General features: G+C 40.7%; 1 protein-coding gene across 1 annotated transcript in view; it reads left to right on the top strand.

The window, feature by feature from the left end:
- Positions 1–7,808: 7,808 nt before the first annotated feature.
- LOC128787331 (bifunctional heparan sulfate N-deacetylase/N-sulfotransferase 3) overlaps positions 7,809–11,278 on the top strand; it is a 45,183-nt gene continuing 41,713 nt past the window's right edge. The window contains exon 1 of the mRNA XM_053941387.1: positions 7,809–8,789. Within this exon, the coding sequence (XP_053797362.1) occupies positions 7,809–8,789 (981 nt within the window). The remainder of the gene's footprint in view (positions 8,790–11,278) is intronic.

Here is an 11,278-nt window from a genome sequence, read left to right as displayed (position 1 = left end):
ATGCATAGTAAGCCCTTGTGACAAGTTCTCTTTTCTGCTCTAAGTCTAGCTCATGGACCTTGCACTGTTTTTTAGCTTAGAAGACAGTAAAATTTGGGGTATTTAGTGTGTCATGAGAATAAAAGGGAGAAAAGAAAGCGAAAGCAAATAACAATATTCCTGAATTAAGAGCTGTAAATTCTCCAGATGTTTGGAAAAGCAACTTTCAGGTGACTGTAGCTCTTCTCCTTTGCATTTTTACCTTGAGTTAGTCACAGAAAGGAAGGTTTGGGCAGACAAGCACCAGGGATGGAGTTGATCCGATGTATTGAACTGTCAGCCGTCAGGTGAGCTAACAATCACTGGGCAATTGCAAGGTAAATTAGCTAGATCAAGAGGGCACTTGTAAAATTTATTCATTTTATTTCTCATTTGTGAAAGCTAATGCAGTTCACACAGGGAATCGTAACTCCCTCAGCTGCAGTAATGGAGCAGCTCCATCTCCAGAGCGAGGGATGCAGGGTATCAGTGAAAAATACAGTGGGACTGTGTTTAACATCGGGTTAGAAAATTCAATGAAGAAAAGCAGCGAGGCTGTAAATACATTAACTGGCATTCTCTCAAGATTTTAACCCTACATTGTCTTGACAAAATGTAATTGACCGCACGGAATTTGCGCCCTTGTGTGCTACCTTTAGACCGGCTCAGAAGTCGGCCATACCTAAAGCTGCACCGACAACGAGGGATTTGGCGGGAGGCTGTGAGTTAAACTTCCCGTCAGCGCGTCTGCAGCAGGAGCTTTCTAAATTGGATTCGGATGAGCGAAAAAAAAAAAAAAATTAAAAATCATACTTTATGTAAGACAGGGACTAAGAATGTCTCAACTGAGGCAGCGCGGGCCCCCGTGTGGGACGGGGGCGCCACAGGTGCCGTGAGGAGCGGACCCGGCGGGTCGCTGAAAGCGGGAGCAGCCGGAGACATCAGCCTGACGGCCGCCCCCGGCCCGGCCGAGCCTCGGAGGAGGGCGGGCGATGTGGGAGGCGGTGCGGCGGAGCCCCCGCCCGCCCCTCGCCGGCGAGCGCGGCTCCTCCTCCGGGAGGGCGCGGCGAGGCTGCCGGGCGCTGCTGCACCCCCGGCGGCAGCCTCGCCTCACCTCCGGGCAGCTCCGCGCACGCCGGGTGCCGGCGCCTCTCCCGGAGCAGGCTCTGCGGAGGGCACAGACGGCAGCGGGATCTGAGGTACCTCGCGGGGACGTGTCGGCGGAGCGCGCCTGGAGGTAACGAGCAAGGCGGGCGGTGCCCTCGGGCCCGGCGCCGCGAAACCGCACAGCTCCGCGCTCGCCGACCCCGTGCCCCCGGCAAAGTTGTTCTCGAGCCGCCCGCAGGCTCCCGCTCCGCTGCGGACACTGCCCGGGCCGGGAGCGCGGCGGGACGGGGCGGCTGCCCGGCACTGAGGCTCCCGCTGCGGAGGCAGCGTTTGCGCGGTTGTTCTATGGGGTTTCTTGGGGTTTGGGTTTGTTTTTCTTGTTTCCCGGCGCACTGAGCGTCTGCCTGGTGCGATCCCCGCACCAGCCCTTCAGTGGCTGGGCTTTTTCCCTTTCGCTCTCCTCGCGGAGTTCTGCGCGACGCTGTTGCCCTCTAGTGTTTGCGGAAATTAGTTACGGCTCTGTTGGGGGACAGAATTAGTCAGCCTAGTGCAGTAATTATTCATAACTTCAGGTGCTTATAGCTGCTTGGATTCCCTAAATCCTGTCAGAAATTGATGTGTGCTGCTGCTCGGCTCAGCTGTCATGTGCAACCCTCGGGAAATGGCAGAAAACTTTATATTATTCAATTCGATGCCTGATGTGCTGGATACTTGCTTCAGGTTTTGGTATGGTGGGGTTTTCTCTTCCTAATAGAACGGTAAGTAAAAGAAATAGGGTTTCTCTCACTGTCAGTATCTCCAGTCAGGTGTCTCGAAGAAATTGTGCTGAACTCTGCCTTATTAACTCTACACTTGGCAGTTCTGGGAGAAAAGAGAGGGGAGGTAATGGTATGGGCATGGACCAGATAGTGTGCTGGACATTTATCTCAGAGACCTTGAGCAAATAATTTACTCTTTAGATAGTGATGTTTTTGCAATTGCTGAAAAATAACAGGGTTTATCTCAGAAAAATTGTGTGATGTCAAGAGCTTAAAGATCTGTCTGTAGAAAGTATTGTGTGAAGGTAAAGAGTAATTTGAAGACTAAGCCAAACTTCTGTGTTCTGTTGAAGTCTTTAAAACCTTCTTTTAAACTATTAATCAACACTGTATATTTAATCTTAATAAATATTTTATCTTGACAAACTGTAATGCTTGAATCCCTATCCTGTAAGGGTCTCTAGCACTGTGTTAGGCAATGCAGCATGGAGCTAAGGATATCACAGGTACAGTAGAAACTGCGAATTGCTTACCTCAAGCACATGGAAAAGAATTTCTATCCACCGGAATTGTTGTGCTATCTGAGCCATTCCCTTTTTTCCTAACATCTATGAGGGAATGTATGCCTTTCAATAATTACACATTCCAGGATTTGTTATGTGATACTAAAGGGTCGCAAAGACTTCCCTTGACAGCTTATGTCTCATATCACCATTTTTACAAGTTGAAAATATTTTTTTGATATGCAGTTGTAAGGTCTCATTCTCAGCCTGGATTTACTCATTTGAGCTGTTAATGCTTGAAACTTTTAGTAAGTAAAACAATGCTGTAAATAAGGGTACTCAGTGTTTGGAGGCTACTTTGGTATTTTCATAACTGATTTAAAAATCAGCCTTGCTGTTCACCCCAGGTTTGGTTGTGTTCAGTTGTACTTTGCTGCTTCCTACCAGGTCCTTTGTATATCCAAAGTTTTCCATTTTAGTAACACTAAAATGACTTCAGAATACTTCCTTTGAAATAATATTTCATAGTGACTGATCAGAGCAGACCTTTATGTTCAAAGCAGTTAAGCAGCATTCTAGTCAGTGGAGATTTAAATGTCTATAGTAGCATGCTAAACAATATGCCTCTTTTTTTTTGTGCTCTTCATTTAAAACTCATCCTTCATGTAATACATCACCAGCATGTCACCAGCACTGTGGTAGTATCCAGGCTGGTAAAGAACAGAATGGGAATATAGTGATGGGGATGATTAGAAGAAAGTTTTTAAATATATGTCCCCAGATAAATGTAGTATACCTGAATAATATTGCTGACTACTCAATCCAGAACTAGCTCTGTTTTAGTAGTTCGTAATGAAAAGGATTTTTGTTACCCTTTAAAAGTATGTTTTTTACCTGTAAGTATGACCCAACTTTATTGTTTCTAATCAAGGGTCACAGTAAACAGTTGCCCTGTTGCACAGGCCTGAGGTAAGACTAAAGCAGAATTTTCTTACTGGGCTTTGATAAGTTTGATTTGAGGTCAATTTCTCACTTATTTATGGATATTTTAGTTGAGCCTATTGCTTTAATCTTGATATTAAGACAGCATAAAAAAATTTCTTTTAGTTTTAAAAATTGTGTTGATACTCATGATTCAACTTTAATAGTATTTTTTTAAATTCTGTCCAGTTTTATGTGCCTGTGCAGTTTCTTACTTGACCATTTGTTTTTACTGGATTGAGAACCCCTGTGAAGAACTTAGTAGGCTGCGTTCCCAGCCTGTGTTGTCTCCTGGAAGAGTTTCTATTAGGGTTATTAGGGGGAAATTATTTACAGAAGCCAAGAATTTGGTCATTTATGCTTAGCAATGAAACAACGAACTAAAGAAAGCTGCAAGTGGTAGGAACTCACTTATGGTGTGCTTCGGGTCTTTGGGGCTCCTCACAATATTTATTCTATCAGTGCTACTTTGTTAGTAATTTAAAAAAACTGAAACAGAATAAGCAGAACAAATTATAACCCCCCAAACCAATCCAAATTGAAGATCTCTGTTCAAATTCATCTGTGTCATGCTGGTTGCCTGCAGATGCCTGTAATTGTGACTGCCCAGCAGTGTGTTCAGAATGGTAAATCTTCTGCTTAATAAGGTGATATTTCTTTCCTGTACCAGCAAGATTTTCACATGAGCAGGTTCTGGGCTGCAGGAACTACTGCCGTAGATGACAAGAACATTGAGCCTTGCTGTCTGTGTTCATAACAAAATGCAAAATTTGCTTCTGTGACTCAGCTTTCTCTCAGCAAGATCTTCTCCATAGTGAGTCTGTAAGTTAAAAAGCAAATTCTGAATATTCAAAGATACTAATTTTCACCTTAAGGGAGCATTTTGGTACCTCCTACTTTGAGCAGCGGAGGTAAAAGGTCCTGGTCTGAATTTTAACACAGTGGCATGAAAATGCAAAATAGGAGATCAAATGCAGGTTCTTCTAAAGCAATAAAGTTCCAGATAGAAGAACAAACAGGCAAATTTTATTGCTTCAAACCACAGAAAAATACCATACAAATTATAGGTAAAATTTATTGCACCATCAACTTTACGGAACTTTGGATTCGTATAATATCTGACACCTGTTTTCAAGTACTTTGAGGTACAGGTGGGACCATATTCCTCTGTCACAGTATTCCATATGACTGTAGAAATAAAAAAAGAGCTGAGACTGCTGATGTTCTCTATCGGTGTTTTTCATTATTTTTCACTGAAACAATACTAACAAGCTTGAACTCTTATGAAGACTTTCTAGACTCTTTCTGTTTTTTTCCTTTAAGTCTTTTTCTATACTTGGATATTTTTTATTGATGTTGAAGCTATCATGACTTCTCCTTTCTTTGGTAAAGTATTGCATTCTTTGGTCATGAAAGTAAGACTCCTCAAGTACTATCCTATTCTGAAATGCCTCTTCTTACAGCTTACTCACTGTAGGTACATTGAGAATTACACTTTTTGTCTGGTTTTACTGTAGGAAATTATAGCAAGCAAGGGCCATCTTTCCTGAAGCCATATCTAGAGATGTGATAAAGGTCACTGTCACAATCTCCATAGGTCCCACAATGCGTGGTGTGTGGTGTGTCCCAAGGATGTCACTGTCAAGGGGGCACATTCTGAGTTGTTTTAGCATGCTGCTGTAATACAGCACTAGAGTATCCAGCAAGTACTATTGCTCAGGGGAAAATGCTGCTGTCCCTCAAGGAAAGCAACTGTACCTTGTCAAGGCTTTGAGACTGTTGATATTGTAAAATATATGTTCTCTTTGAAATGTTTGTTTTCTTCTTTCTATGTTCTTTTGAACTCCTGCGTTGCAAACCAGTCCTTAAGCAAGTGAAAATTACCTAAGCCTTGAGCTGATACAAGAGAGTGTGCATTTAAACCTTGTGTCTTGCTCTGTTCCATCCCACTTCCTGACTGTCTTCAGCAGGGAGTGTGCCAAGTCTGGCTGTGCCCTGTTGCCTCGGAGAATTCCTCATTCCTCACAGTCGAACCTCACATCTGTCTTGGCAGTTCCAGCCACTCCTCCTTAACAGCTGCACTCTGTAGCCCCAGGGGGCACCTGCAATTAGGAGCTGAGGCTACAATGACAGGGCTTTTCTTGAAGAAAACACAGGTTTCTGGGCTGGCTCCAGATTTTCCTCTGCATGGAATGGCATTAGGAGCTTTGTCCTTGCTGCAAATGTTTCTTGGGTTGCAACCCTTGTGTAATACCCAGTTCAAACAGCTCTGTCTCATCAGCCCTTCCTTGCTATGAGCTTAAGTCAGTGTCAATTCTCATTTTTTCTGTATCTAGACCAACCAGATCTGTGGTTATCAAAGAGAAATAGGTGTGTGTACAGCTTTTCTACAGAATGCAGTGTTAATTTTAGGCACTAAAATTATGTGTTTCTTGGCATTCAGGCAGCTGAATTGGAAATGCAAAATGAAGAAAACCCTTTGTGTGTGTAATGAAAAATCATCTGTCTGGAAACCTCTCTTTGGTGTTAACTCATTCAGGATGGAATTTGTTACCTGACTTGTTACCATGTTAAATATCTCTGTTATGCCATCCAGACTGATATTCTTGAAGCTAGTGTGGCAAGGATTGGACATTTCAATTCTTAAGAATGTTGAGGTCTTCTAAAGGTACTTCCATATTGTTGTTTGGTCTTTATGCATTCTTCAGGTTTTTTTTCAGATAGAAACCAGGAAGCTGGGGTTATGTTATTTTAGTCTAACACTAATTAGTGAGCCTGGGTGAAAGACAGGTCTCCTGCCCAAAAGCTTTGAGCAGGACTTGGTGCAGCTGCAGGTAAGGTTCAAAGCTGGGATTAAGTCTTCCCAGAAGAGAAGGGGTTCATAAAGTTATCTGTGAGTAGAAGATGAGGACAGTGAAATCTATCCAGAGTAGAATCTATCCAGACAGAAGGAATCTTGCTATGAATCTTAACTATGAATGAGACAGCTCACATACACTTGTTCTTCATGCTGACTTTTGTAGTTTTGATGAACAGAATGACTAGAATTTCATTTTCTGCTCATCTGATTTTACTCATTTATTTTTGCTTTATGCTCATCATGGCAGTAGGAAGATCTGTCTTCAGGATTTAATTAAATTTGTGGACATTACATAGGTACTGTTAAGTACATAATATTTTTTAGCTTTTTTTAAAATCTGAAGTGAAAGACCAGTTTGCTTACAATGCAGGATGATAAAAAACCCAACCAGGAATGGAAGGATTAAGCTCTCATTTAGGAAATGACCATGTAAATGCCACACCTTATCCTAATCCCATTTCCAAATGGACCTGGGTGCAAACTACACTGAAGGTACAGTGACATGTTCTAGATCTTGACACACTTAATATCTTTCAAAATCTGCTTTGAACCTTTGTTTATGACTTATGATCATTATTTTATCCTTGTCACATCATCCAGTTGTTTTACTAGGGAGTTTTTACAGCAGTTGTATTGCTGGCTTGAACAATTACTCTTTCCTTAAGTACAAGATAGAGCATAAGTATATCCTTAGGTGATCTACCTGTTAGGTTTAACTTTTGATTTATTACTTTCTCTTCTCGGATTTAAGAGCTTGATTATTCTATGTTTCTTTTTTTTTTTTTTAATGCAAAGAAATGCTTCTAACAAAAAAAAAAAAAAAAAAACAAACAAAGAAAGTACTTCTAACAGTTTGCAAAACTCCACAGTCCAGAAAAATGCTTGGATTTCCTCTCATGTTGCAGGAAGGAAGTTTTGCTTTAAAAAAATTCCTATGAGAGATATAATATAGAGTGTATCAGTATATGTTTGTACAACAGTTAAGATGTGCATGTTCTTGGTTCTTTGAAAAACTAATACAAGATAGAATTTGTTTAATCATATTGCCCCAGCTTTTTAGGGGTTGAAGGAAGAAGGTTATACATTTTCCAATATTTGGTTGTTAGCAATTGTCTACTTGGAGTTAACTTTTATCTTTAGGTAAAAAGAATTTCTAAAACACTGTAAATTCTTCACTTTTATGTCTTGCTTTTCAGTGCCTCTGCCTGCTTTATTTGATCCTCTGAGTTGAGGAACCTGTGAGATTTAGAGACCTTCAAATGGACATGGCAAGCAATGGGAGCAGAAAAAAAATTATTATTGCAAAATTTTGAGCAGTTGTTACCAACAGAAACCTCTGGCTGGCAGTGGTTTCTTTGCTCCTCATTAATTTAAGCAGATGACACTTCACAAGGTGATGCCTCAATTAAATCTCTGATTTTCTTTTCTTCCTAGACTACAACCATTGGTAAAGCTCGGTGGAATATAGATGTGTGTGCTGCAATGGTGACATAAATATTTCAGAGGACTGGAACAAGTTGTTGAGAATCTGTGTTTGTTTTTCATGCTGCTGTTGGGAGCTATCTAAGGCAAGTAAACACCATGAGTTTTATCCTGAAACTTCACAGACATTTTCAAAGAACAGTAATTTTGCTGGCCACTTTTTGTATGGTGAGCATAGTTATTTCTGCCTACTACTTGTATAATGGCTACAAACAGGAAAATGAACTTCCTGAAACCTCTTCAGAAGTGGAATGTGGTGATCCTCAACTGTTGCCATACAAGCTGGTGGAGATGAAGACCACGAAGCCTATTGGTCCCCTGAGGACAGACCTTGTAGTGCTGGTGTTTGTGGAAAGCCAGTACTCAACATTAGGCCAAGATATAATAACTATTCTGGAATCCAGCAGGTTTCAGTTTCACATTGAGATTGCATCTGGGAAAAGTGACCTCCCAGTGCTTATAGACAAAAACAAAGGCAAATACGCTCTCATAGTATATGAAAATATTCTTAAGTACGTGAATATGGACTCTTGGAACAGAGGCCTTCTAGATAAGTACTGTGTAGAATATGGTGTAGGTGTGATCGGATTTCACAAAGGCAATGAGAACAGCTTGCAGAGCTTTCAGTTGAAGGGTTTTCCTTTCCATGTCCACAGCAATCTGGGTATTTTGGACTGTTGCATTAACCCTCATTCCCTGCTGCTCCATGTGACTAAACCTTCTAAGCTTGAGAAAGGGCCCTTGCTTGGAAATGACTGGGCTGTTTTCCAGATTAATCACACGACTTACCAACCAGTGATACTTGCAAAAGTAAAGACACCAGGAAACCTTTCTCCACCTGCTGCTCTAGGTGCTCTCTATGCCACGGTAATTCATGACTTGGGGCTCCACGATGGGATTCAACGAGTCCTTTTCGGCAATAACTTGAATTTTTGGCTGCACAAGCTGATTTTCATAGATGCCATCTCTTTCCTCTCTGGAAAGAAGCTCACAATAGCCTTGGATAGGTACATTCTGGTTGACATAGATGATATCTTCGTTGGCAAGGATGGAACAAGGATGAACACCAACGATGTACAGGTAAAGTATGTGCACAGACTAATAATGGTCATTACAGCAAAGTGATTTTTGTTTTAACCTGAAAGTGAATAGTTGTTCATAGTTGGAACTTCAGGGCTCCACCCTGGAGCTGTTCATATTTAATGCATATGTTGAGAATCTTACAAGCAGGAGGTGAATGCAGTGAGCAACAGTAAATGTCAGCATAAACTTTGAAGAGTGGACTGGGTTATTGGCTGTTTGAAATGGGTTTGGATGTCAGGAGTTGCTTGCAGCATTTCACCTCTTTCATCTCTGTTTTATGGCACTTGCTTGCAAGGAGGGTTTGTGTTACTATTGGTCTTAAAAGCTCATTCTGTCACTAAATGACAATTTCCATTTTTATATTCAGAGTTGTACATTCCTGAAGGTCCTTTTCCACTCTGTTGTGCTGTTCAAGTGAGGTGATAGTTGTTGGTCAGTAGCACTAACATCTTAACATTATGTCTTCCTGTAAATATTTCTTCTGTGCTTTTTGTGAGGAGTGTTGTCCCAAAGCAGGTAGTAGGAGGTCACCTTTCGCAACTTGGTCTAGAAGCTAATCATCTGTAACATACTGATTGTTGCCCTGTTTGTGCTAAAAATAAGGGAGAATGTTTTCTTAGAAGTTGGTTAATGGAATGAGGAGCTGCAAGAAAGAAAAACAAGGACAGCACCACATGCAGTGGATTATTTTTATTTCATTTTTAACCATGTTTTTGGGCTTTTTCAATGTTAATATATTTGTCAAGCTACAGCAGCTCTGCATGCAGTGCTTCCTTAAACAAAAGGCTTGACCCTGCAGTTAAACTTTTAATTTGCTTTAAAATTGCAGCATACACTCTTTTCCTCTGTACATGCAATTGTAAATGAGATTTGCCTCCTTATTAAGTAGATGTTTTCCTTAGGCAAACAAATCGCATGGGAGAGAGCAGAAATAAAGGTGAAGCTTCCTAAGTGCTTTTCCTGTGGAGAACATAATTGCAGTGTTTGAGTTAGATGAGGGAGCATGCTTGGAGAGTCTCCTAAATGCAAACTCAGATGGCAGGAAAAAAGTCAGATCTGATGAACATCACTGGCAGAACGTGTGTTGTTCTGCAGAAGCAACACTTTCTGGTAACAAAGTGGGTGAAATAAAGCCTGAATCAATCCATCACTGTGTTGTACAGTAGCAATCAGAGACAGCATGTTTTGTTTTGTTTCTCTGCAAGTGACACCTTAGGATTGTCATTTTAAAATAAGTTAGAATGTTTAATTGCCAGAGTTACATAGCAGAAACAGGAGACTATTGAGATAAATTTGATTACAGCAGATACAGAAGGATAAACCATATTGTTTGGGGAAAATAATTTGCAGTATGTCAGAAAGTATTCTTCCCAAAATAAAACTGTTATATTAAGTAGAAGTAATATCAAAGTGGAAATAACTTTTAAGTAGGATAATTTCATTTATACAGGACTGTGTTCTGAAGCAATGGAATCTAAAAAAAGTGTTCCCTTCTGATTCTTTATCTACTTGTAGTTAAAATGTTGTATTAAACAAGTTGTTAGGGCTGTCAGATGCAATGCATCTTCATTACTATTAATATCACAGGAGTTATCCTGTGGCACAATGACATGTGGAAAGAAAGAAACAAAATCAGTTTGCAGTAGTTGGAAATACGTTATTGTAAAGTATATTTGCAGATAAATGGCATCTCATTAAATAAGAGTTTTACTGAGTTCTGCTGCAGTGACTGTGATGGAGAATTGGGTGCTGCAAGTGTGAAAAGAGGTTCTAAATGTAGACTTCGTATAATTTCAGTACTCAAGACGAGCTCATTTCCACTAAGCTTTCATTTTAACTACTGGCAATATAGAATTAAGGAGGATGCTCTTTTGTGATTTAATTTTGTTTGACAATCACCTTGTTAATATTTGCTGGATATACTCAGAGCTGCTAGGCCTGTGAGCTGGAGGAGAGTAAGGTGAATATTTCTACCAGTATTCTATTAATGCTAATCAATCTGAAACTTAAGGAATCTCCCAAGAGCCAGAAGACCTCTGTGGCTGGTTCTGACTGCTCTGTGGATAGGACACAGTTCAGAAATTGGAAGGTTAATGCAGAACCAGTAGCAAAATTCAGGTGGTCATCTGCTCTAAACCCCCTGCTCAAGCTAGGCCATGGCCAGGTGCCTTTTGACTGTCTCCAAGGAGACAGTCTCTCCAAGGAGAGAGATCCTGACTGCATGTAAGATCGTGGTTTCAAAGGAATTTCTTCTTTAGAGATCTAAAATAGATTTCCAATGTGGCCAGAATAGTTAATATTGGAGGCCTTAACCCATAAAATCTTAACTTCCCTCTCCTTTAAAGCGTGTGAATTGGAGTTAAGCAAATAGAAAAATTACTATTATAAGGTTTAGTGGTAATTTTTTATCAGTGTTATATATTTACCTCAGAAGAGGTCAGATTAAAAGCAGGCCTTCCAAAATGAATGTCTTCTGTACCTCTGAA

Source organism: Vidua chalybeata, chromosome 4 (assembly GCF_026979565.1).
Source record: "Vidua chalybeata isolate OUT-0048 chromosome 4, bVidCha1 merged haplotype, whole genome shotgun sequence".
Taxonomy (NCBI): domain Eukaryota; kingdom Metazoa; phylum Chordata; class Aves; order Passeriformes; family Viduidae; genus Vidua; species Vidua chalybeata.
Note: the sequence above shows the minus strand (reverse complement) of the source record. Positions and strands in the feature narration are given on the sequence as shown.